The 24,079-nt window shown below is 49.4% G+C and overlaps 1 protein-coding gene across 3 annotated transcripts in view; it reads left to right on the forward strand.

The window, feature by feature from the left end:
- Positions 1 to 18,357, forward strand: part of ZCWPW1 (zinc finger CW-type and PWWP domain containing 1) — a 28,754-nt gene extending 10,397 nt beyond the window's left edge. The window contains exons 7-15 of one of the 3 annotated variants that reach the window (XM_030547023.1): positions 421 to 537; positions 1,250 to 1,370; positions 5,284 to 5,359; positions 6,603 to 6,707; positions 10,696 to 10,779; positions 12,114 to 12,189; positions 14,850 to 14,914; positions 15,951 to 15,990; positions 16,974 to 18,357. In XM_030547023.1, coding sequence (XP_030402883.1) covers positions 421 to 537; positions 1,250 to 1,370; positions 5,284 to 5,359; positions 6,603 to 6,707; positions 10,696 to 10,779; positions 12,114 to 12,189; positions 14,850 to 14,914; positions 15,951 to 15,990; positions 16,974 to 17,284 — 995 coding nt within the window. In that variant the 3' untranslated portion in view covers positions 17,285 to 18,357. Of the gene's footprint in view, positions 1 to 420; positions 538 to 1,249; positions 1,371 to 5,283; positions 5,360 to 6,602; positions 6,708 to 10,695; positions 10,780 to 12,113; positions 12,190 to 14,849; positions 14,915 to 15,950; positions 16,042 to 16,973 lie in introns of all 3 variants that reach the window. The other 2 variants (XM_030547024.1, XM_030547025.1) reach the window with 2 other exon arrangements.
- The last annotated feature ends 5,722 nt before the right edge of the window (positions 18,358 to 24,079 follow it).

The raw sequence follows: 24,079 nt of genomic DNA on the forward strand, positions 1-24,079 counted from the left end.
AGGAAACTGACAGGTTTTGTAGGTTCCAAGGCCAGAGGGGACCTCTGTGATCATGTAGTCTGCCACACAAAGGCTTGGTCCAGGCTAACTCATCCAAGATAGTTTATAAAATTAGGGATGCCCATAAATCAGTGGTTTGATCATTGGCCTGCTAAACCCAGGGTTGTGAGTTCAATCCTTGAGGGGGCCATTTGGGGATTGGTCCTGCTTTGAGCAGGGGGGTGGACTAGATGATCTCTGGAGGTCCCTTCCAATCCTAATAATCTAAGATTAACTGAAATCACCCTGTGTAGTGATGTTGAGATTAACTACATTGCAGCCGGTTCCTTGTCTTTGACGTCCGATTTTGGAGCCTCCAGTTTGTGCAGGGCGCTCGAAGTGGGCCTGCAGCTGCTGTGTGTTTGTGTTGCTGTGCTGTAGATCAGTGCGTGGCGTGGGTCCAGTGTTCTTATCCCAGCTGTGAGAAATGGCGGCGTCTTAGCAGCGATACAGATCCCTCTGTTCTTCCCGAAGACTGGACGTGCAGCCAAAACACAGGTAAACAGGAGAGTGGCCTCTAGGTCACCAGCTCAAATCTAGCCCAAGCTGCTAGTGATTATTTGATTGGTTGTCGGGGGGAACAGGTTTGTTAGCTTCAGTCTAAATTCTAAAGCACAAGTGTCCTTGTCACAAAAATCCTCCACAGTAGGGCCTAGAAAGCAGCTTTTCCAGGCCATTCTCCTCCCATTTAGTCACACAAACAAGGGCCGTTTAGGGCTGGATTTTCCACAAAAGCTCTCCTTCCTGCTGGTCTGAGAGCTTTGCAAACCCTTTGGAAATAGGACTCGCTCTCTTTTGAAAACCCAGGGCTGGTTGCAAGAGCTGAGAAGTCTTGAAATTTGTCCTGGTTGGTGCTGAGGCTTTAGATCCAACCTGATTGCAATTCTGAGGCAAAAATCACCTTTCCATTGCTTCTGCTCTGACAGGCCATTGCGAGGCAGGTTTCATTTCGGCAAAGTTGAACACTTCGTTCCGGCGTTACCAGTTTGACTTTTGTATTATGTTATATTACATTATCATAGATGAGATGAATCGAAACAAAACGATACGGTAAGGTTGAAATGAAATCTTTCATTTCACGAAAAATTCTGAGATTTCTACTTCACACTCCCAACGCGAGATTAAACAAAATGTCACAATTCTCAGAGTTTCCCCGGGGCAGGCTATTTCCCACTCAGCTGTGACAGTTGACGAGGTTTGTTTATTGCAGACCCGCAGTACAAAAGCTGTGATGTACCCGAGGAGACATGGTCGGGATCTGAAAACGAGGTCGTCTATGCTACCTACGTGCCTGGGTCGATCATATGGGCCAAACAGTTTGGCTATCCATGGTAGGTGTCACCACTCTGTGCCTCAGTTTCTCCTCCCAACCTTTGTCTAGTTAGACCTTGGGTTAGTGTCTGTCTCTCATGCTGAGCCGGACACAATGGGAGCCCTGATCTCGATTTAGGCCTCTTGCTGTTCCTCTCATATAAATAATTTAAAAGAACACGGTGGCACCATTGGAGATCAGGCGCTGCACCAACAGGTAGTGAGAGACAGTCCCTGCCCCAGCAAGCTCACAGACTCAATAAATAAGACAACCGCAGGGTTATTTTTCTGAACGGGGAAGAGCTGGGGCCTAGAGACATTGGGGCTACGTCTTCCCTGCACAAATAACCTGGGCTCTTACTCAGGTGTTTCCCCTATCCCCGCTCCTGTCCGCACACACAGTGGTGCTCTTGAATCTGGCCCGGCGGTGTGCTCAGAAGAACAGACAGGTTCGCGTTCGCCCACAATTCGCTGGGGACGAATCATGGGGTGGCTCAGCTTACTGGCATGTTAAGGACCATGAGATGCTCCCCTGAAGTCCTGGTGACACACGGGGCATCTCAGCACCGGTGAGAACTCAGCACCTCGGATACGGCTCTGCAGAGTGGCTGCTCACGCCTGGGCTAGGCTGATCACTCAGGCTAACTCTGCCGTGAAGACAGACCCCAGATGGCTCCCACCCAGAGTCTGAGGCAGAGCTGTGAATCAGTGAGTGAGTCCCACTGCAGTACCTTTCCAAATCCCTCCCACCAACACCTCTGGTGTTACATAGGGAACTACTGGTGCCGCTGGCCTCTGAGTCAGACATAAAGCCAAAGATCACATCTACACTTCACAAGTAAAATTCCCACTGCTCGTTCCGTTCTGCTTCCCCAAATTCTCCCTTCCACTTTCAATGGGATATGAAAATCTTTCTTCATCTCCCACCCCAAAGTGCTAAGCCATGTTGCTGTGCACCGTTTATCTGCTGCTGTTCACCACCTCAGAGGTGGCTGCATCTGAGCACTTGGTGAGGGATACCTGTATAAGGAGCCATCCTGCCCAGAGGCAGTTGCATCTCAGGATTGGATGAGGGTTCCCTGTATTGCCATTCTGACCAAGAAGCGGCTGCATCTCAGCGCCAGGCGAGGGATCACTGTATAAACAGCTGCCCCACCCCAGAGGTGGCTGCATCTCAGTGAAGGATCCCTGTATAAACAGCTGCCTCATTCCACCCTAGAGGTGGCTGCATCTCAACAGTGGGGGAAGTGATACCCGTGTAATATGTGTATATCAGGGTTCAGATGTCCTGTGAACTTCACAGGTTAAAGAGACTAGAAATGCCAACAGATATCAGTTGTGTGGCAGCACGGTGTGCTCACATCTCCTTTGGGGACAGGCTCATTAGCCCACACCCTCTTGGGGAGTCAGAGGTTGGGAATACAAGCTGCAGTGCAGAGGGCCTGGCCTGCCTCCCACATGATCTTGTTTTCTTCCATGCCGGTGGGATCAAAGAGATGCCAGCGAGAAACTCTCCAGTGGACACTGGCTTGCTGGGGTCTTTACAACAGCTGACTGCTGGAATCCCTCGCTGTGCTGTCCAAGTGTCCCCTGGCCTTTCTTGGCACTCTGCAGCCGCAGCTGCCGTCTTCAGCTGAAAAACACAGACAGAGGCCTCTTCCCTCGACGAGAAGCTGGCAAATCTCAGTCGCTCAGCGTAGGCTCCCCCAGGTGCTCTGCCCCCGCAGGGAGATGCATGCAGGGAGACCCATGCATGGGCAGGCGTTCGCCTGATATTTAAGGGCACCGTGCTTAAAAGACAATCGATTCTTACACAGGCTTGGCGGGGAACAGCTCCCAGTTCCTCTCCCGTCGTTGTTAGCGGGAGTTTTACCAGGCCTGTGAATTTAAAGATTTTATGAAGGCAGATGGCTATTAAACCTCAGGACCTCAGCATCAAGAAGGTCAAGGTTATACTTACAGTTTTCCAGCACAGGGATGTCGATTAGGGGTGTGATTTTTTTTTTTAAACCGACGGAGCTATGCCTGGAAATGGCCTGGGCTATACTGAAAAGTTACATCAGCATGGCAGCTTTGGTCAGAGGTATGAAAAAGCCTAGTGTAGACGCAGCTGTGACCTTTAAGGTAGGCCTGATCTACACCAGAAAATTAGGTCTGCTTAACTCCGTCAGTTGGGGCAGTCATGCCGCTGTAGCGTGTGAAGTGTAGACATGCCAATAGCTAACTTCGTTTGGGGAGGTGATGTTCCGACAGCAACAGAAACCCCCCTTTTGTCAGCAGGGGCGGCTCTGTGTATTTTGCCGCCCCAAGCCCGGCAGTCAGGTGGCTTTCGGCTGCCTGCGGGAGGTCCGGTGGTAACACGGATTTGGCGGCATACCTGTGGGAGATCCGCTGGTAACACGGATTTAGCAGCATGCCTGCGGGAGGTCTGCCAGTACCGTGCCTTCGGCCAGGGCCGCCCAGATGTGGGGGGCAAGTGGGGCAATTTTCCCCAGGCCCCGCAGGGGCCCCCAGGAGAGTTTTTTGGGGCCCTTGGAGCAGGGTCCTTCACTTGCTTTGGGGGCCCCGGAAAACTCTCGTGGGGCCCGGGCCCCCAGAGCTTCTTCCACTCCGGGTCTTGGGCAGCAATTCGGCGGCAGGGGGGTCCTTCTGCTCCGGGACCCACTGCCGAAGTGCCCCAAAGACCTGTGACGGGGGTCCTTCCGCCCTGGGACCCACCGCCGAAGACTCCAGGCCCCCTGAATCCTCTGGGCAGCCCTGCCTTTGGCGTACCTGCTGCCGAATTGCCACCAAAGCTGCGGGACCGACAGACCTCCCGCAGACATGCCGCCAAAAGCCACCTGACTGCCGCCCTCACAGCAACCAGCAGGCCGCCCCCCATGTCTTGCCACCTCAGGCACGCGCTTGCTGGGCTGGTGCCTGGAGCCGTCCCTGTTTGTCAGGATAGGCTCCGTCCGCCTCCAGGCATCTGTCAGGATAGTTTCTGTAATGTAGACCTATCCAAAGCCTTCATGTAACATAATTCTACTGGGATAACCATGCCTATACCAGTTCAGGGGAACCAACATAAGCTTTATTGGCATAAGTGCTTTTGCTGTGATACATCTGCGTTCATGGTAGAGGGTTTGCCAGCACAGCTATACTGGGATAGCTAAACTTGCCAACAAGGCCTTTTGAAACAGAACGACACCCCAGAAATGTGCACTGTCCATTCAGAGATTCATAGGTTCAGACACAAGAAGGAACTGTTGTGATCATCTGGTCTGGCCTGCTGTATTACACCGGCCATGGGACTTCCCCTGAAATAATTCAGGGATTTAAGGCTTGTCTTCACTACCGTCACTACCAAGAGATGGAAGATATGTCAGCAGGAGACACCGCTTTAAGTCGATGTAACTTACATCGTTCTGGGGTGTGTGTGTGTGTGTTTTTTTCACACCCCTGAGCGATGTAAGTTGCATCAACTTTAGCGGTAGTGTAGACAAACCTGGAAGGAGCTCAGTCTGTGTGGATGTTTTTCTGGAAGATATTCTTTGCCAACACAACTTGCTGGGCTACCTCTGAGGTTGTCGTGTCAACAGATCACCACAAATGTGTTATCCACTGCACTATTCCCACTTCTTGTACCCTTCTAGAAAACAACAGTGACATTTCAGAGGCCAGCTGGCTTCCAGGGAGTGGACTACAGTCGAAAACACAGCTGCTGGTTGCATGTCTCTATCTCGTTCCCTTCCTCACATTTTATTCCGTTGCATCCCGCTCTTCTGAGGATTCTTGATTTCAGGCATGCACGGAGCAGGTTGACTGGACAGTGCTCTAAACGTTGGTACCACATAAAGCAACTCCCACCTTTTTGTGTGTTAACTTCTCAGAGGAAATCAGAAAATGAATGGCCCGACCTGAACTGCTGTTCCCCTTTTCTTGTGCACGCAGGTGGCCTGCCATGGTGGAGTGTGACCCTGACATCGGGGAGTATTTCCTCTTTTCATCCCGGCTGGATTCTCTTCCTGTAAGTGGTATTGTATTTTACACCAGGGGGTCACACACTTTGTGAACTCATTACACCCACCGGGGGGGGGCCGTTCCTCCCACAAGCCCCCTGTGTGCCACCCTCCCATCCCCTTCTATGTTGGGGACTCCCTACACTCTCCACCCCCATGCCAGGAGCTGTGTGTGCCCCTCATTCTCCTTACCCCTGTCTCCACCTCCCCTCCCCATGGCAGGGCTCTGTGTGTACCCCTCTGACACGGAGTCACCAGGCAATGCTCTGGAACTACCCCATATGAAGCCAGGCAGGACTCTGGGGGAACCTCCTCTCTCGGCGCAGACTGTCTCCAGGGCAAGAAGCTTACGCAGCTTCGGCCTTCCTGGGTCTGATCTCGGAGCAGCTTCCCGCAGCAAGTCCGCCCAGGTGGGGTCCTGGGGAAGCCAGAGGGTCCTGCCCCGCAATTCCGCAGTCAGACGTGGCTCTCAGCCAGCCAGTAAAACAGAAGGTTTATTAGACGGCAGGAACAGAGTCCAGAACAGAGCTTGTAAGTACAGAAAACAGGACCCCCTCAGTCAGGTCCATCTTGGGGCTAGGGAGGCCAGAGCCCCATCTGGCCCCCCTCCATTTCCCCAGCCAGCTCCAAACTGAAATTCTCCAGCCCCTCCTCTGGCCTTTGTCTGTGTCCCGGGCTAGGAGGCCACCTGGTCTCTTTGTTCTCCAACACCTTCAGCTGGCACCTTTGCAAGGGAGGGGCCCAGACCATCAGTTGCCAGGAGACAGCGTGTCAGCCATTCTCTGTGCAGACAGCATCGCACTGGCCAAGGCTCTGCAACAATCACACCCCCTTATCCCACCACCTAGATACTTAATAAATGCGTAGGGGAAACTGAGGCACGCACAGTATTCAGAGAAAACATTAAGAACATTCCCACTTTGTCACACCCTCCATACCTTCCCCCCATGTATAACAGACTTCCCCATCTTCTCATATTACCGGTGTGGTTGACACAGCTTCTGCTGAGTCCATATACACCTTGTCTGGTCATTTATCAGCCTCACAGAACAAAGGATGCTCTCTCTGTAATCTCCCCTGCAATCCCATGCCAACCAAACCTTTCATCCCACTGAAAGGGTTACCTCACTGAGGACATCAACCAGACACCATGGATTTAGCAGGGACACCTCACCCACTATGTCTGTCTCAAGGAGTTAATGTAACAATCTGACCCGAAGTTAATTCAGTCCTGTCCATTTCTCTTTTCAGTCCAAGTACCATGTGACGTTTTTCGGCCAATCTATCAGCCGCGCCTGGATCTCTGCGACCATGCTGAGGAACTTCCATGAGTTTTCCACAGAGAGCCTGGGTTTGGTAAATAGTGGGTTCCCCCAAGGATCTGCACTGGGACCAGTGCGGTTCAACACATTCGTAAATGATCTGGAAAAAGGGGGGTGAACAGTGAGGTGGCAAAATTTGCAGATGATGCAAAATTTATGAAAATAGTTAAGTCCAAAGCACACTGCAAAGAGTTACAAAGGGATCTCATTAAACTATGGCAGACAAAATTCAGTGTTGATAAGTACAAATTAATGCACATTGGTAAAAATAATGCCAACTACATGTACCAAAACGATGGGGCCTAAATCAGGTTGTTCACACTCAAGAAAGGAATCTGGTAGTCATCGTGGATAGTTCTCTGAAAACATCTGCTAGATGGGCAGCGGCAGGCAAAAAAGCGAACAATATTAGGAACCATTAGGAAAGGGAGAGATAAAAAGAAGATTTCATAATGAATCCATGGTACACCCATATCTTGAATACTACGTACAGATCTGGTCACCGCAGCTCAAAAAAGATATCTTAGAATTGGAAAAGGTGCAGAGAAGGGCAACAGAAGTGATTAGGGGTATGGAGAGATTAAAAAGCCTGGGATCCTATCACACCTATTCTTGGTTGTCACTTTTCTAGAGGTCTATAAAATCATGAATGATGTGGAGAAAATGAATAGGGAAGTATTATTTTCCCCTTTGCATACCACAAGAACTAGAAGTGACCCAATGAAATTAATAGGTAGCAGGTTTAAAGCAACCAAAGGGAAGTATTTCTTCACACAATACACAGGTAACCTGTGGAACTCCTTGCCAGGGGATGTTGTGAAGGCCAAAAGTTTAACTGTCTTCCAAAAAGAAACAGATAAGTCCTTGGAGGATAGGTCCATCAATGGCTATTAGCCAAGATGGTCAGGGGGACAACCCCATGCTCTGGGCATCTGTAAACCTCCTCCAGAAGCTGGGGCTGGATGACAGGGGGTGGATCACTTGAAATTCCAGTCCCATATCCAAGGCCAGATGGCCCAGGTTCTCATAACGCCACAGCAATGTTTTAAGGTGGTGCCAGGTCCAGGAGGCAGTCGATTATGGAACTGGTGTATCCAAATGGATTAATGGATCGTCTGACCAGATCCTTCAGTTTAGACCAGGCTTGGTCTCTCAACACAAACATTCTGGCCTGAGTGTTTCACGTAGGAGGTTTTCTGTCCGTGGACCTATTTGCAACCTGACAGAACAAGTGATGTCCCTGTGATGGTTCTAGGCTACCCAGGACTGTATTAATAAAGATCAAGATTTAAGAGATAGCGAGCGAGGATAATGGAAACAGAAAGGGTTACATCTAAAATAAAACTGTAACATGGTTCTTGAGACTGAATAGACTAAATCAGTTTATCTTACCCAAATATCCTTTGCAGCATTGCAACCAAGCCTGGCTGAGATCCCATTTTCATGAATGTAATCACACTGCCTGATCACATCCTAGGTGTAGGATAAAGTGGTGTCTCCCTTGGCTTCTCCTTATAGTCTCCAAAGTGCGTTGTTAGTACCTCAGAGTTGGGATGATCTTGAGTGTGCTGCCTACTGGCCGCATTCACATGCCCCTGCTGACGTCATGTGTAAAGGGCTCCTCATCATGTTAACTTATAATGCTTATTTTATGTGGGGATTGACAGAGACGGGTAGAATAAACGTCCTTTGTCTGGAGAAACCTGCCTTAACACGGACTTTGGGAACTCATTTGTAGCATACATTCATACATAACTCCTTACATAATATTTGTTTGTGCATTTCACAATGATGCAAATGACCCTGCCTTTCATTTAAGACCTTGCATGACCTTGGCTTGCCTTTAAGACCTTACATAATATTCTTTGGTGACTCAGAATGTACAGGCTAGCATCAGGATATTCTTGTCACCTCCTTGCCAGTTAGCATAGTCCCCATTCCTGCTCCAGAATATCTCACAGCCCTGGATCGATATTGGACACTTTCCTATTTCCGTGGGACAAGGGCCTCCTGTATTTTTTCTCACCAGTTACTCCTGATGGTCATTATCAAACTCAAGCAAGAACACAGCAGCATAATCTGTATAGCTCCTGCTTGGTGGAGACAGACATGGTGTTCAGACCTCCGCAATCTGTCCTTACTGTCACCAGCGGCCAAAGACCTCCTGATGCAGAACCATGGATGAGTGTTGCACCCAAAGTTTCAGCTGTTGCACCTCATAGCATGGTTCATCAGTGGTTGTGTGTAGGGGAAACCCATTTCTCAACAGCTATCCAGAACAATCCTCTTAACAGTAGGAAACCTTCCACAGGAACTACTTACAAAGCGTTTCTCCATTTGGATGGCTCTCCATCATGTCTCTCCAACTCAGACTAACATTCACACAACCCTGGACCATCTTTTGCAAATTAAGTAGTCGGGTTTAACGCTCAACTCTGTTAACATGCGTCTAGCGACCATTTCGGCTTTTCATCCTTAAATAGATGCCAAGGCTGTTTTTTCCTCACCTGATCGCAATCAGATCCTTGAAAGGTCTCAATACTGATTATTCCCGGTGATCAGAGAACCAACACCATCTTGGAACTTGACTTTGGTCTTGTCTGCTCTTACGGACCTTCCTACGCACTATGCTCTTTTCTTCACCTATCAGCAACGGTCACATTTTTAGTGGCCAGTAGACTAGATGTGTTGCTCATGGATCCACCGTACACAGTTTTCTACAAGGACAAAGTCCAGCTTAGGCTACACCCCAAATTCCTTTCCAAGGTGGCCTCTGACATGCACATGAACCAATCTGTCCACCTTCCCAGTCTTTCCAAAGCCGCATACCACTAGGGATAAGAGAAGACCCTCTCAGACTCAAGTGTTTCTCACACGTTGGCTTTCTACCTGGACAGGACAAAGCCTTCCTGGCATCTTTCCATCTCTTCGTATCACACGTGGAACGCATGAGGCACGTCATCTGATAACTTGGAGATTCTCCATGTGGATCCCCAGCTGCATCACCGTGGGAGTAACGCCTCCTGATAGACTCACGGCGCCCTCCAACAGAGAAACCTCAGACTCGGCAGCCTTTCTGGCACACCTCTCAGTTGTGGACGTTTGTCAATCCACACTGTCACCAGACTTCACTCACTGTCGGCCACATCGAGGCAAATCCTTTTTTTAGTAGTCCTGCTGTCCCTCTTCCGAGGAGACTCCAAGTCCCTCCTCCTGGAGTATCAGATCAAGAATCAGCTACCGTGTCATGGACTCAAAGAAATAAAAAAAGCTACCTACCTTCTGATGACCGTTGGTTCTTTGGGCTGGACTGCACACGTCCATTGCACGACTCACCTTCCTTACCAATGCAGTGGCATCTGCTACTGAGTTTTGGTGTGAAAGAACTGGAGGAGAGATGGGGCATCTCTGCGGTTTATATCCTCATTCACAGCTTAAGTAGTTGGCATTGGGCAGGGCTGCCCCTACCGGCACCACTGGAGAAAACTCTCCGGCACTGATGCACGGGGCCTACGCACACCCGCAGCCATGGAGGTCGGGTCAGGAGCACGGATATCTAGTTCCTGCCGCTCTAAATCACACGCGAGACTCTTTTCTGCCCCTTTTCCCCCTCCATTTTTTATGGCTTTGGTCTATTTTTTCAGTCCTTTTAAAAATCAGCTGGTTCATAGCTGTTTAGGAAATGTGCTTCCTCTTGATTTCTAGATAAGGCAAGGGTGTCAGTTTGCGGTCCTGTGATCCATCGTACCCATGGCCTTTGGGTCAACAGGACTTGCTGGCGCTCTGGCTTCAATTCTTTGTTTGTCTAGATGGTACGCTCTTTGGTGTAGGGACTGTTTCTCGCTCTCTGAGCCATGCCCAGCACACTGAGGCCTCAATCCCTGAGTGGACCTTCTGGGTGCTAAGTTAATGCAGCAAAACGGTCACACACATAGTGGCCCGAGTAGTGAACTCCTCAATCCCTCTATTCCCCCTCACATTTTAGGCACCACAGGAAGACCAGCTGTCTCTCACTCTTTCAGAAGACGCTCAGGAGCAAAGATTACCGCCAGAAACTGGTTTCTGCTGTGAGGATGGCGAAGGAAGCCGAGCGGATCAGCATTCAGGTATGAACACCGCTGGACTGCTGAGATCAGACCAATCAGCATCCACCCAGGATCTTTGCGGGTTTCCCTGTGGGTCCCCGTGGGCATTGGAGGGGGGTAACGCTTGCTTGCTCTTTGGATCCGGGAACAGATAGGCTTCATCTTCACGGCGTGGTTAACTTGTATTAGGACAATCGAGTGCTCCTGGTAACTTAGGGTGACCAGATGAGAGGAAGAAAATATCGGGACACATAGGGGAGAGATGGGGGCTGAGCAAAAAAAAAACCCACCGGAGTGCCACCAGCAGAGCAAAGAAAAAAATAAAAATAAAAAAGCAGAGTGCTGCAAAATATCGGGACAAATTGCATCAGGATGCAGGACAAACGCCTCTGTATCGGTACAGTCCCGATTTTATCGGGACGTCTGGTCACCCTATGTTAACTCGACCGCGTCCACACACATCACTCGTCTTCTGTGATGCTAGTAACTTGAGCTTGCTGGGATACAGGCTAAAGCCTGAGTGAGGGCGAGCTTGGAATAAGGACTCCTGGGTCCTCTCCCCGGCTCTGGGAGGGGAGTGGGGGCTGGTGGGTTACAGCACGGGGGGCTGAGAGCCAGGACTCCTGGGTTCTCTTCCCGGCTCTGGGAGAGGAGTGGGGGCTGGTGGGTTACAGCACGGGGGGCTGAGAGCCAGGACTCCTGGGTTCTCTTCCTGGCTCTGGGAGGGGGTGGGGGCTGGTGGATTAGAGCAAGGGGGGGCTGGGAGCCAGGACTCCTGGGTTCTCTCCCGGGTGCTGGGAGGGGAGTGGGGGCTGGTGGTCAGAGCAGGAAAGGCTGGGAGACAGGACTCCTGGGTTCTCCTCCCCTGTTACTCCTCCTTGGGCAAGCATCTGACGATTTAGTTTCCCTCGGAGGGGTATGGTGAAGGTTAATCATACAATGGTTGTACAATGCTTTGAGATGAGGAGGTATGGACTTATCTACACAAGGAATTATTCCTGAGTCACTGAGCCTGATGAATGCCCTGTGTAGATGCTTTTGGTTCTGGAAGAAGAGGGCCTTATTCAGAATGTGGTAGCAGTTCTTTATGGCTATGGGGCCATTTCCCGGTCCCTTGTCCACACAGTGTCCTCTAAACACCTAGATGCCTTCTCGGAGCAGTGGGTCTTGTCCGGAGTTCTCTATCTGCGGTCTCTCATGTTGAGCCTACGACCTTTGCTCCATTTGTGCATTTGGAGTTAAGTCCTTTGTTAAATCCTGGTTGTTTGGCCTCTCAAGGGGGCAATCACTCAGTGGACTCCACCCACAGCTCCCAGGATTTCAGCAGATGTTTCTTTTTTCTTCCCCTCCCTCAGGAGAGAGTGATGAGATTTGGGTTCATCAGTCGATCCGGTGAGGGAGGATTGCTAGAAGCTCACGAGGACTCGGAAGGTATCGTGCTGTAGCCTAGAGCTTTACCCCTCGATATCCCTCAGGTCAAATGACAAAAGGTTGAAGAATTTCACCCAGGTCCCGCTATACTGATCCCACTAACTTATAGACTCATAGACTCTAGGACTGGAAGGGACCTCGAGAGGTCATCGAGTCATCCCCTGCCCTCATGGCAGGACCAAATACTGTCTAGACCATCCCTGATAGACATTTATCTAACCTACTCTTAAATATCTCCAGAGATGGAGATTCCACAGCTTCCCTAGGCAATCTATTCCAGTGTTTAACTACCCTGACAGTTAGGAACTTTTTCCTAATGTCCAACCTAAATCTCCCTTGCTGCAGTTTAAGCCCATTGCTTCTTGTTCTATCATTGGAGGCTAAGGTGAACAAGTTTTCTCCCTCCTCCTGATGACACCCTTTTAGATACCTGAAAACTGCTATCATGTCCCCTTTCAGTCTTCTATTTTCCAAACTAAACAAACCCAATTCCTTCAGCCTTCCTTCATAGGTCATGTTCTCAAGACCTTTAATCATTCTTGTTGCTCTTCTCTGGACCCTCTCCAATTTCTCCACATCTTTCTTGAAATGCGGTGCTCAGAACTGGACACAATACTCCAGTTGAGGCCTAACCAGCGCAGAGTAAAGTGGAAGAATGACTTCTCGTGTCTTGTTTACAACACACCTGTTAATGCATCCCAGAATCACGTTTGCTTTTTTTGCAACAGTATCACACTGTTGACTCATATTAAGCTCGTGGTCCACTATGACCCCTAGATCTCTTTCTGCCATACTCCTTCCTAGACAGTCTCTTCCCATTCTGTATGTGTGAAACTGATTGTTCCTTCCTAAGTGGAGCACTTTGCATTTATCTTTATTGAACTTCATCCTGTTTACCTCAGACCATTTCTCCAATTTGTTCAGATCATTTTGAATTTTGACCCTGTCCTCCAAAGCAGTTGCAATCCCTCCCAGTTTGGTATCGTCCTCAAACTTAATAAGCGTACTTTCTATGCCAACATCTAAATCGTTGATGAAGATATTGAACAGAGCCAGTCCCAAAACAGACCCCTGTGGAACCCCACTTGTTATACCTTTCCAGCAGGATTGGGAGCCATTAACAACTACTCTCTGAGTACGGTTATCCAGCCAGTTATGCACCCACCTTATAGTAGCCCCATCTAAATTGTACTTTCCTAGCTTATCTATAAGAATATCATGCGAAACCGTATCAAATGCCTTACTAAAGTCTAGGTATATCACATCCACCGCTTCTCCCTTATCCACAAGGCTCGTTATCCTATCAAAGAATGCTATCAGATTAGTTTGACAGGATTTGTTCTTTACAAATCCATGCTGGCTATTCCCTATCACCTTACCACCTTCCAAGTGTTTGCAGATGATTTCTTTAGTTACTTGCTCCATTATCTTCCCTGGCACAGAAGTTAAACTAACTGGTCTGTAGTTTCCTGGGTTGTTTTTATTTCCCTTGTTATAGATCGGCACTATATTTGCCCTTTTCCAGTCTTCTGGAATCTCCCCCGTCTCCCATGATTTCCCAAAGAACTTGTGCAGGACAAAAGGATCTTCCAGTCTGGATCGGAAGAGAGGAAGTGGTGGGGAATCCACTGCTGCCCTGAGAAGTTAATCACCCACACGGGGAAAAAATCGGTGCCTTGTTTGTGTTTTGAACGTGTCTGTCTTTAGCTTCCAGACGCTACTTCTTTTCCGCCTTTCTCTGCTAGATTAAAGAGCCCTTTCATACCCCGTCTTTTCTACCTACATTGCGATCAAGTCACCTCTCCATCTTCTTTTCAGAAGCTAAACGGAGCACGCTTCATTACGTCTCTCACTCGCCGGCATTTTCTTCAGCTCTCCAATCCTTTCGGTAGCTCTCCTCTGCGCCCTCGCCAGTCTTTTAGCATCCTTCTAATGATGATCTTGTCTGACGTCCTATATGACACAGGCCACAGAACCTCAAGTCATTCTTTGTTTGTTTGTTTATTTAGACTGTAAACTGTTTCAGGCAGGGACCGTCGGTGCTATTGTAAAGCAGCTCATTTAAAAATAATGGTAATTCCGGTCATTGGTGTTTATCTAGCAGTGGGTCAGGATTGCATTCGGCACGCCTGTCTCACAGGGGCTAAGGAGGCAGATTTAATGGCTAGAGTCCCCGCTAAGTCTTGTGTGGTGTTGTCCTGTAGCATGTTTTTCACTCAGAGGAAACGTTAGCGGCCTCTGTTTTAAACGAGGTCTGATTACAGGATTGTGGTGGTCCCATCAGGCCTTAGAATTTATGAATCACTCAGATTTATGTGATTTGTCTGAGGTTCCACACACAATTTGTGGCATGGCAAGGAACTGCATGAGGGTGAGATTGGTAGCAGGAGCTACCCGTGTGGCCCTGTGGCCAGAAGTAGCAGCAGAGTGGTTTTATTCCCTCTGTATTAAATCGCCCGGGTCGAGGGGCAATTGCCTCCTTTGTCCCCCCACCCCCTCACCGGGCTTGCTGCCATCAATGGCGCTCCCTTTTGGAATAATGATACATCTGCTAGGATTTGACGGTAGAACCAGGAACGCTGGTTCAAATCTCCAGTAAGTATGTCGTAAGGTGTTAAAACGTGTGCTCTGGAGAGCAAGTTATTATTCTTGTCTTCTAGAGCTATTCAACGTGGCCCGAGAGCCCAGTGAAGAGAAGCAGCCCTGTGACGGAAATGAGAATATGGTATGTCAAACCAGAGATGGGAAAAGAAAGGGGTTTGTTCTCTTGTTTCCATTGATTCCGTCTCTCCCCCCACCCACCCTAACAAAAATGCCATATAGTAAATGCATCACCAATGCTTTCAGCTATAACTGTGCCCGCAAAGATTATTGGACTGTTAGCCCCTAGGGGATGCTCAGTTTGCTTAGTTTATCCAAGCGAATAAGAGAAGATCTCGTAGACCAAAGCAGGAAGAGTTCTAAGGGCTGGCTGCTGCAGCATCTTTAAATTGAGGAGATTAAAAAAAAAACTGGATTTTTTCCTAAAAGATACTGGGATTTGTGAAACCCAGGTTCGGTTCACTCACTCTGTGACTTTGCATAGGTCACTTAGATCCTTGTCTACGCGAAAAATGAGTTTGCAGCATGCTGGGGTCTGAATGTGGCATGAGCTAGCTGTCCAAGTGGACCCTGCTAATTTGCATTAACAGTTCATTAATGTGCTTTGAGGACTACATCAAGCTGCATCAAGGAACTGTACGATCCATTCATTTCTTTTAAGATTTGTATTTCAGTCAGGGCTGCCCTAACAGAGAAAATGAGCCTACAGTGTAACAGCAATTTAAAAATGTCAAGTGTTGGCACATCTACCACTTCCCTCGGTCAGTATTTCCAGGGGTTAATTACCCTTAGTTCCAGCCTGCATTTGTCATGCATTGGATCTTGCTCTGCTTTCATCTGCTGGACTAAAGAGCCCTTTTCAGAAATCTTCTTCCCAGGCAGCTATTCATAGACTAGGATCATATCATCTCAGATGAGCTAGATAGACCACGAATTGATCATAGATTATCAAGCCAGAAGGGACCATTATGCTCATCTAGTCTGACCCCCCGGCATAACAGAGGCCAGGGGGCTGAATAATCCTCGTTGCTCTTTTCTGAACCTTTTCCAATTGGTCAACACCCGCTTAAAGTGTGGGCATCGGAGCTGGACCCAGCATGGCAGTATAATATATATATATATTCTTTTTCGTGTCCAACTAACCAATACTTGGGTTCTAGGTTGCGACTTCAGATTTCGAGGAGAAAACCTTTCTGAAAGGTTAGTGATACAACCCAGCTACTCCTGCAGTGGCTTTCAACGCCAAGGAAGGTAAAGTAACAAATTAAGAAAGGTTGGGGTGTGATACTTAAACTAGAATTGCTCACTCTCCTACCATCCTGGCTTTCACAGGGCAGGAGGAATTGGGAAGTTGATTTACAGTTGCCTTAAACTCATGTATTCTTGCCCAAATCAGCCAGGATGAAATTTGTATCCGCTTCAGGCAGCAGGCTCTATACAAACACAGAACAAACAGACGGTCCCTGCCCCAAAGGGATTACAGTCTTGTTTGTCTAAGACGAGCTAGAGACAGACAGAAGGACGAATACAAGCAGACAATGAGGTAGTGTGGGTTAGCATGACTGGCAGATGTCTTAGCATACGGTAAAAGAGAGTTTTGAGGCGGAATCTGTAGGTGGATAGATCTGGTTGCGTCCGATCGGAGACGGAGTGCTTTAGTCTCAGTTCAATTCCCTCCCGTCATGCTTGGCACCAGCTGGCCTCCTGGCTAGCAACTTCAGCCATGAGGCCAAGGATTGAATGGCCCCAGAGATCAGAATCCCTTCCCAGCCACCGCAGGGAGCAGTGTAAACACGTTGTAGTAGGAGTGCAAATCAGAAAAGCTGGGAATGGACAATGGGATGGATCACTCAGTGATTGTTCTGTTCATTCCCTTTGAAGCGCCTGACATTGGCCACTGTCGGAAGACAGGATACTGGGCTAGATGGACCATTGGTCTGACCGAGTACAGCTGTTCTCATGTAGTAATGGAGCCTTTAATGGATTTATCTTTGCGTTCTCTCCCCATGCCATAGGGATCTTGCGGGAAAAGTTTGGAGAATCCTGATCTATGAGGCTACGTTGATTCATCACTTGATTTCCCAGTGGGAGAGGAGGGGAGGGTTTATGGGTCTCTGGTATGATTCATTCTTCCTTTTGCCTGTCGTATTCTGAGGATTGCGTTTGGTCTCTCTTCTTTGCAGGCCTTAAGAAGAAGTTAACTGTTCCGGGAAGCAACAGCTCAGGATCCAGCCAGCCCAAATCGGCAGCAGGAGGCAACAGAGTTAACCTGACACCGTCCTGTCGCGACAGCTTGAAGCCGGAGCTGGTGAAGACATTGCAGGTGAAAGACAATACCACCAGGAGCCACCCAAGGTCAAGTAGCAGTGATGAGATCTTTGAGGAATTCCAGGAATTGGGGGAGCTGGAGCAGGCCAAGGAAGCACGTGGGAGCCAGGAAGCGGAGAAAAACGAATCGTCGGAAGAGTGTTCCCTGGTCTTGTTTGAAGAGTAGCCATTGAAATAACAAACCTGCCAGGGGGCACCAGAGCTACCTCCCTGAAGGTAGTGGAGATTAGAGAAAAATTAGAAAGCACTTCAGAAAAGTGGCCAGTAGGAAAGTCAATCTAGTTTGAACTTGGTTTTTGTTTGTTGAAGATCTGAGACCGTTGGGACAGCAAACGTGGATTTTAACATCCAGCTCTCCCCCTTCTCAAATATTCATCTGTAAAGATAGGGGGAAAAATCCACAATAAGTGACCTGACCTGTTTTCTTAAAACTTAGGGTGCTGGATCTTGTTTTATTCTGGCAGCCTCATGTAGTGTGTCGTTTCCTTAGATTCCATTGGCAATGAGTGATTTAAAAAACAAAACAAAACCAGTTTTTGATCACTCAAGGAATTGATTGATGGGGGATGGTTGACGGGGTCAGATCCTCAGCTGGCGTACAGCGTCGTCAGTGGAATTACACGGATGTACATCAGCTACCAATAGACTCCTGTGTCTAAATTGTTGCCTTTATTTGTAAAAGTGGTACATTAAGGCTGAGATTTCCAGAGTTGCCTGATGAATATGGATGGTAAAATCGACAGGAACTGGGTATTCAGATCTGAAAGCATTTGGCATCATCAGAGTCCTTGATCTAGATTCCCATGCTCCTGTTCTATAATCTGTTATGTTCTAACTCCAGTGATACCTGGACTTCCTAGTTGCTACTGTTGTGTTTAACTAGTTACTGGATTTGTGGTTTTATGTTTATCTGTTACAAACTTGTAAAAAAGACTGGTTTGTATTCGTCCAGTAGGGTGAAATTTGCCCTGTAGAGAAAACCAACCCTTTGAAGGCATAAGTGGACATAAATAGACCTTATCCATAGAGATAAATTTCATGCAAAGAGTTTAGCCCAGGTTAAGGGTTGAATAAAGGTGGCAGAACTAGGACTTGAGTTTATGGCTGTGACCACCATCAGGTTAAACACTCATTTACAAATAACGGTTTACACGTTAATAAAATCCTGCAGTCAGGCTGGGTTCTTGTTACCTGGTTGTAGATAAGCTAAAGCGTGATAAAAATCCATTTCTTGGTTCATTATGGTGTCTTTAACTCCATTGTTTTTAATGTTGCGTCACAACATTGGTTTTCCACACCCACCCATACCAATCAGAGTAGCTTGACTAAGTAATAACTTAGACATGACGTGATCATCTACAGATATTTGATAGGAGCAAGGGGAGTTGCAGGGGCCTGGGAAACAGAATGTAGGGAATCTACAATCGTTCCCAGGATGTAGAAGATGTGATTCTTTAAATCTGGACACAGCTAGGTTCCTAATACAACAAAGCTTTGATTGCTTGGATTGTTTTGTAGATGAATTTGATACTGGGCCTCTTCGATTTAAGGCAGAAAAATATTGAAGAACCGAATGATGTTTAACTCTAGCCCGCCAAGACGATGATAAATCCATAGGAGCAGATACCCAGCTAGTGTAAATTGATGTCCAACTAGAGATCATTTGATAAAAGACCACTGCCCATCATGCTGGCCAACATTATGGCATTGTTTCCTTGTGTCTGTCTTTCGCCTGTTGTCCTAGACTTAGACTGTCAGCACACTGGGGCAGGGATCATATTTATATTTTCTAGTGTCTAGCACATGGAGTCATTTCTTAGCTAGTCATACAAACATAGAAGACTAGGGTTGGAAGAGACCTCAGGAGGTATCTAGTCCAGCCCCCTGCTCAAAGCAGGACCAACCCCAACTAAATCATCCCAGCCAGGGCTTTGTCAAGCTGGGCTTTAAAAACCTCTAAGGCCACGTCCAGACTAGGGATTAAAATCGATTTTAGATACGCAACTTCAGCTACGAGAATAACGTAGCTGAAGTCGAATTTCTAAAATCGAGGTACTCACCAGTCTGGACGGCGCTGCATCGATGTCCGCGGCTCTCCGTGTCGATTCCGGAACTCCGTTCGGATTGATGGAGTTCCGGAATCGATGTAAGCGCGCTCGGGGATTGATACACCGTGTCCAGACTAGACGCGATATATCGATCCCCGAGCAATCGATTTTAACCCGCCGATGCCGCGGGTTAGTCTGGACGAGGGCTTAGGATGGAGATTCCACCACCTCCCATTCCAGTGCTTCACCACCCTCCTAGTGAAAAAGTTTTTCCTAATATCCAACCTAGACCTGCCCCACTGCAATTTGAGACCATTGCTCCTTGTTCTGTCATCTGCCACCACTGAGATCAGCCGAGCTCCTTCCTCTCTGAAACCCCCTTCAGGTAGTTGAAAGCAGCTATCAAATCCCCCCTCACTCTTCTCTTCTGCAGACTAAATAACCCCAGTTCCCTCAGCCTCTGGTCATAAGCCACGTGCCCCAGCCCCCTAATCATTTTCATTGCCCTCCACTGGACTCTCCAATTTGTCCACATCCCTTCTGTAGTGGGGGGGACCAAAACTGGATGCAGTACTCCAGATGTGGCCTCACTAGTGCCAAATAGAGGGGAATAGTCACTTCCCTCAATCTGCTGGCAATGTTCCTACTAATGCAGCCCAATATGCCATTAGCCTTCTTGGCAACAAGGGCACACTGCTGACTCATATCCAGCTTCTCGTCCACTGTAATCCTCAGGTCCTTTTCTGCAGAACTGCTTAGCCAGTCGGTCCCCAGCCTGTAGCGGTGCCAGGGATTCTTCTGTCCTAAGTGCAGGATTCTGCACTTGTCCTTGTTGAACCTCATCAGATTTCTTTTGGCCCAATCCTTCTAGTCAGCAGTAGCCATGATAACTCACCACCTGCCAAGCTCATGGAGTGGCAGTTTTCTGGGCGCATTATGGCATGGGTAAATTTTGAGGAGGGGAAAGGTCCAACATCAAGCCAAGGCAATCAGGGATAAATTAGCCTACGTGAGGTAAAAAGTGTATGAAAAGGGAAGAGGAAGAGGAAGGATCAGAGGACCCAATAAAGAAGCAGACCAGCAAAAATCCAAGATTTACCACTGCTTTGCTGAAACATCCCAGAGAAAGAACAAGATAAAACCAAACAGTGGCCTTCTGAGCCCTGCTCTACACGACGGGAGATTCTTCTGCCCTAACATCAGATATCATCAAACTCCAGGAGCTGCTGGGTTCTCTCACCCAATCATAGAAGGTTGTAAACTGCAGAGGAGTGACCCCAATTTATATCAGCTTTGAACTGGGCCCAGAGATGGAAAAGCTCCATTTTGGTAGATCTCCTCTTGGCTGGCACAAGGTCAATTTTGATGGTGTGATTTTCTCGGCATTTTGCTTAATTTTAAATGTCTCAAGCAATGAGAATCGAACCCGTTCTTTGAGGAGAACGTTCCTGAGTCTAAAGGCATGACACTTGATCTCGGACTGTCAACAATTCTTTACATCTCACCAGCTCGGTGGAGTAGGTGTTTATTGTATTGTTATGATTTAGCATGAGCGTAGCAATCAGACAGCCCAGCCAGAATCGAGGGCCCTGTTGTGCCAGGCGCTGCACAGAGCCTCTGACAGAGATCCCCTGTTCGAAATCAGGGCCCCCTTCATGCCGGGTGCTTCCGCCATCCAAGGTGAGGGCCTACCGTTATGCCAGGCATTTTTCCGCATGAGCTCACAGTCTTGACTAGACAGAAGGGCAGAGAAGGAAATGGCTTGCCCACAGTCATACCGCAAGAGCCTGGGGGCAGCACAAAAGAACCCAATTACACCCCTCCGTTGCAAACGCCAGACACCACTCCTTCCGGGCATTCAAAACGAGCCAACGTTAATCCCCGCTGCTCAAAAGTGGCACCATCCTGTCTCTCCTCTTCATGCTCACTGCCCTCGCTCATCCACCGCTGCAGGTACAGAAACCCAGCTGCCTTCTCTCAGGCGCTCGGCCTAGCTGCCGCACAATGCTGGTATTGTTGTCATGCCAGGCATCAGTCCTAGCAGCTACATCATGCAGCAGCTGTAAAAAAACCAAAACAAAAAAACCAAAACAACATACAGGCGTTTTTCCTGAAAGTTTTCAAAAGCAGAAAACCGGAAGTGAGATCAGATTCCTGAGCAGAAAAGGTGAAGCCACACAGTAGATTATCCCGCTACATCCCCAACAGCTCTGGGTAGGTTAGATTTCTGTTGCCAATGGCCTTGTGGCCTGTGAATATTGGTGTAGGTATTGGGTTTTAAGTGAGCAGTGGTCACAATTCATGAGGCCGTTAATCGCCCACCCTGTTGCAAATGTGCTTTATTTCGTATTTGAATTAGTTTGGCTTTAACTCCCGTGGCCACAGATTCTTCATGAGTCTGATTCTCAGTCACACTATCGGATGCATAAAAGGGGGCCTCAGGTATCTGGATCAAGGGATGTCAGCCTCAATTTGGGGCAGAGGGCCAGATTCCATGATAAATTAGGGTCCAAGGTCTAAATTTAGGATTCACACAGTGATCTCCCGTGGATGGGTCAGAGCGATCAAGTGCCTAAACTGCCGGGGATTGCTTGTTCTGGTACTTTATTGTAGGATTTGGTGGGGAATTGTGTTCCCATTTTAGGTCACTGCTCTCTCTCCTTTGCATCCTTTCTTTCCCCCATCCCTCTTTTCTCTGCTTCTCTCCTTCCCCCGCTGTCTCTCTTCTGTTCTTCCCTCTGCATTTTTCTCCCCACCACAGCAGCTCCCAATTTCAAGTCCCTCGGGGTCCCACTTCCACCTACTGTCACCCTCATTCCACCTGCTAAAATGATCCTCTCTGGAACATGCCACAGCAGCACTGAAAATCGCTGAATTTTAGACCCGACATAGCATGGAGAATGACAGCGCTTCAGGCTCTCTGCAGACTCAGGCAGAGTGCCCTCTGTTCTTTCAGACACTGTACGCATTCATAGAAAGAGCCCCGTCCCAAAAAACTTACAGTCTAAATAGAGGGGAAACTGAGGCACATAGCTTGGATGAGAGCTGGCGGCAAAGCAGAAATAGGATCCAGGCATCCTGACTTGCAAGTTAATGTCTTATCCACGACACTTCTGAAGAAAAGTGATGAAAATTTCCTAATCGACCAAAGCCACGGAAGAGCAAAATTTAGGCCGGCGTTGTGACTTCAAGGGATCCTGTATCCCATCCCAAAATTCACTGTCGGGGTCACAGATGTGTGAGTGTGCAGAACCGATGCGTTACGCTTAAAGCCAGGGAAATCCTCATGGCTAAAGTATTTGGTCTCTGGCTCTTGAAGTAAATTCCCAGGCAAGGTCTGAATCCACCCCCCCCACCTTCTGTCATTTGCTAAATATTTAGACCCTGTTGTATCATGTCATGCTGGTTTATTTACAGCTCCCAGATTCTGTGCGGTTTCCTCTCAGATAAATCACAGTGCGTGATTTGTAAAAGTTTTTTTTTTTTTGCTTTTAAAGAAAATGCTGGGCTCTGGGAAAATATGCAACATCATGGCGAAGGACAACGGGCAGCTGAGATCCCCATTCCCCGCCCCCCCGGAGCCAGCCAGTCCCTGCCCTGGGGCCGGTGGGAGCCAGTGCCCCCTAGAGGGGACAGGCCCCTGCCCCATTCCCTGCCCCCCTGAGCCAGCCAGTCCCTGCCCTGGGGCCGGTGCGAGCCGGCGCCCCCTAGAGGGGACAGGCCCCTGCCCCCCTGAGCCAGCCAGTCCCTGTATTCTGTTCACGGTTTGACCCCTCACTCCTACCCCTTCTCCCAGCTCTTCCACATCAACTTCGGCCACTTCCTGGACCACAAGAAGAAATTTGGCTACAAGTGGGAGCGGGTTCCCTTCGTCCTCAGCCCGGATTTCCTCCTCGTCATCCGCAAAGGGCTGCAGGAGTTCGAGAGGTGAGGTCCCCTCCTGCTCCCCTCCCAGAGCCGGGGAGAGAACCCAGGAGTCCGGGCTCCCAGCTGCCCCTGCTCTAACCACCAGCCCCCACTCCCCTCCCAGAGCTGGGGAGAGAACCCAGGAGTCCTGGCTCCCAGCACCCCTTGTTCTAACCCACCAGCCCCCACTCCCCTCCCAGGGCCGGGGAGAGAACCCAGGAGTCCGGGCTCTCAGCCCCCCCATCTCTAACCCACCCTCCCAGCACGGGGAGGGCACCCCTTGGCGTCCTGACCCCACGCCGCGCCCCGGCAGGTTCCAGGAGATGTGCTAGGCGGGCCACCTGGCCATCCGGCACGACGCCAACGTGGTGCTCAGCCTGTTCTCAGCTGGCGCTGAGCTCGGGGCTGCCAGCCCTTCGGCGCCGTCGCCTGCCCGTGCGAGACGCTGGCGCTCGACGCGGCCGAGCCGGAGGCGCTCGAGGACTTCAGCAAGCGGGTGAACGAGGCGCGTCACGGCGGCTGGAGCACCAGGATGGACTGGATCTTGCACCCCCGTCTGGCACGTGCCCCTCAGCGAGGCCGGGCACAGCTGAGGGGCCCCGGAGGGCGATGGGCCATGGGGCGGGGGCCGTCCCAGGAGCACAAGCCCCGCCCGTGCTGTTGCTCCTCCCCCTGGGGTAGGGTCCTCTAAGCCCCGCCCTGTTGGGAAGGACCCCCCCATAGTCCCTCCCATCCTGGGGCAGGGCGGGCATAAAGACTCAGGCCTGCTCTGTGAAGAGGGCGTGGCCAAGCATTTAGGCCCCTCCCCCTTGGGAGGGGCCTGAGGGGAGCCAGGACTCATGCCCCGCCCCTCCTGGGTGCATCCAGTTCAGGCCGGGGGCGGGGCCCTTCCAGCTCCACCCTTTTCATAGGACGAAGTGAGGGGGTGTCAATCTATTATGCCCCTCCCCTTGGGGGCGGGCAGAAGCCAGACAGTCTTAAGCCCCTCCCCCTGTGGGCGGGGACTG

This window comes from Gopherus evgoodei, unplaced genomic scaffold, assembly GCF_007399415.2.
Source record: "Gopherus evgoodei ecotype Sinaloan lineage unplaced genomic scaffold, rGopEvg1_v1.p scaffold_51_arrow_ctg1, whole genome shotgun sequence".
Classification (NCBI taxonomy): Eukaryota; Metazoa; Chordata; order Testudines; family Testudinidae; genus Gopherus; species Gopherus evgoodei.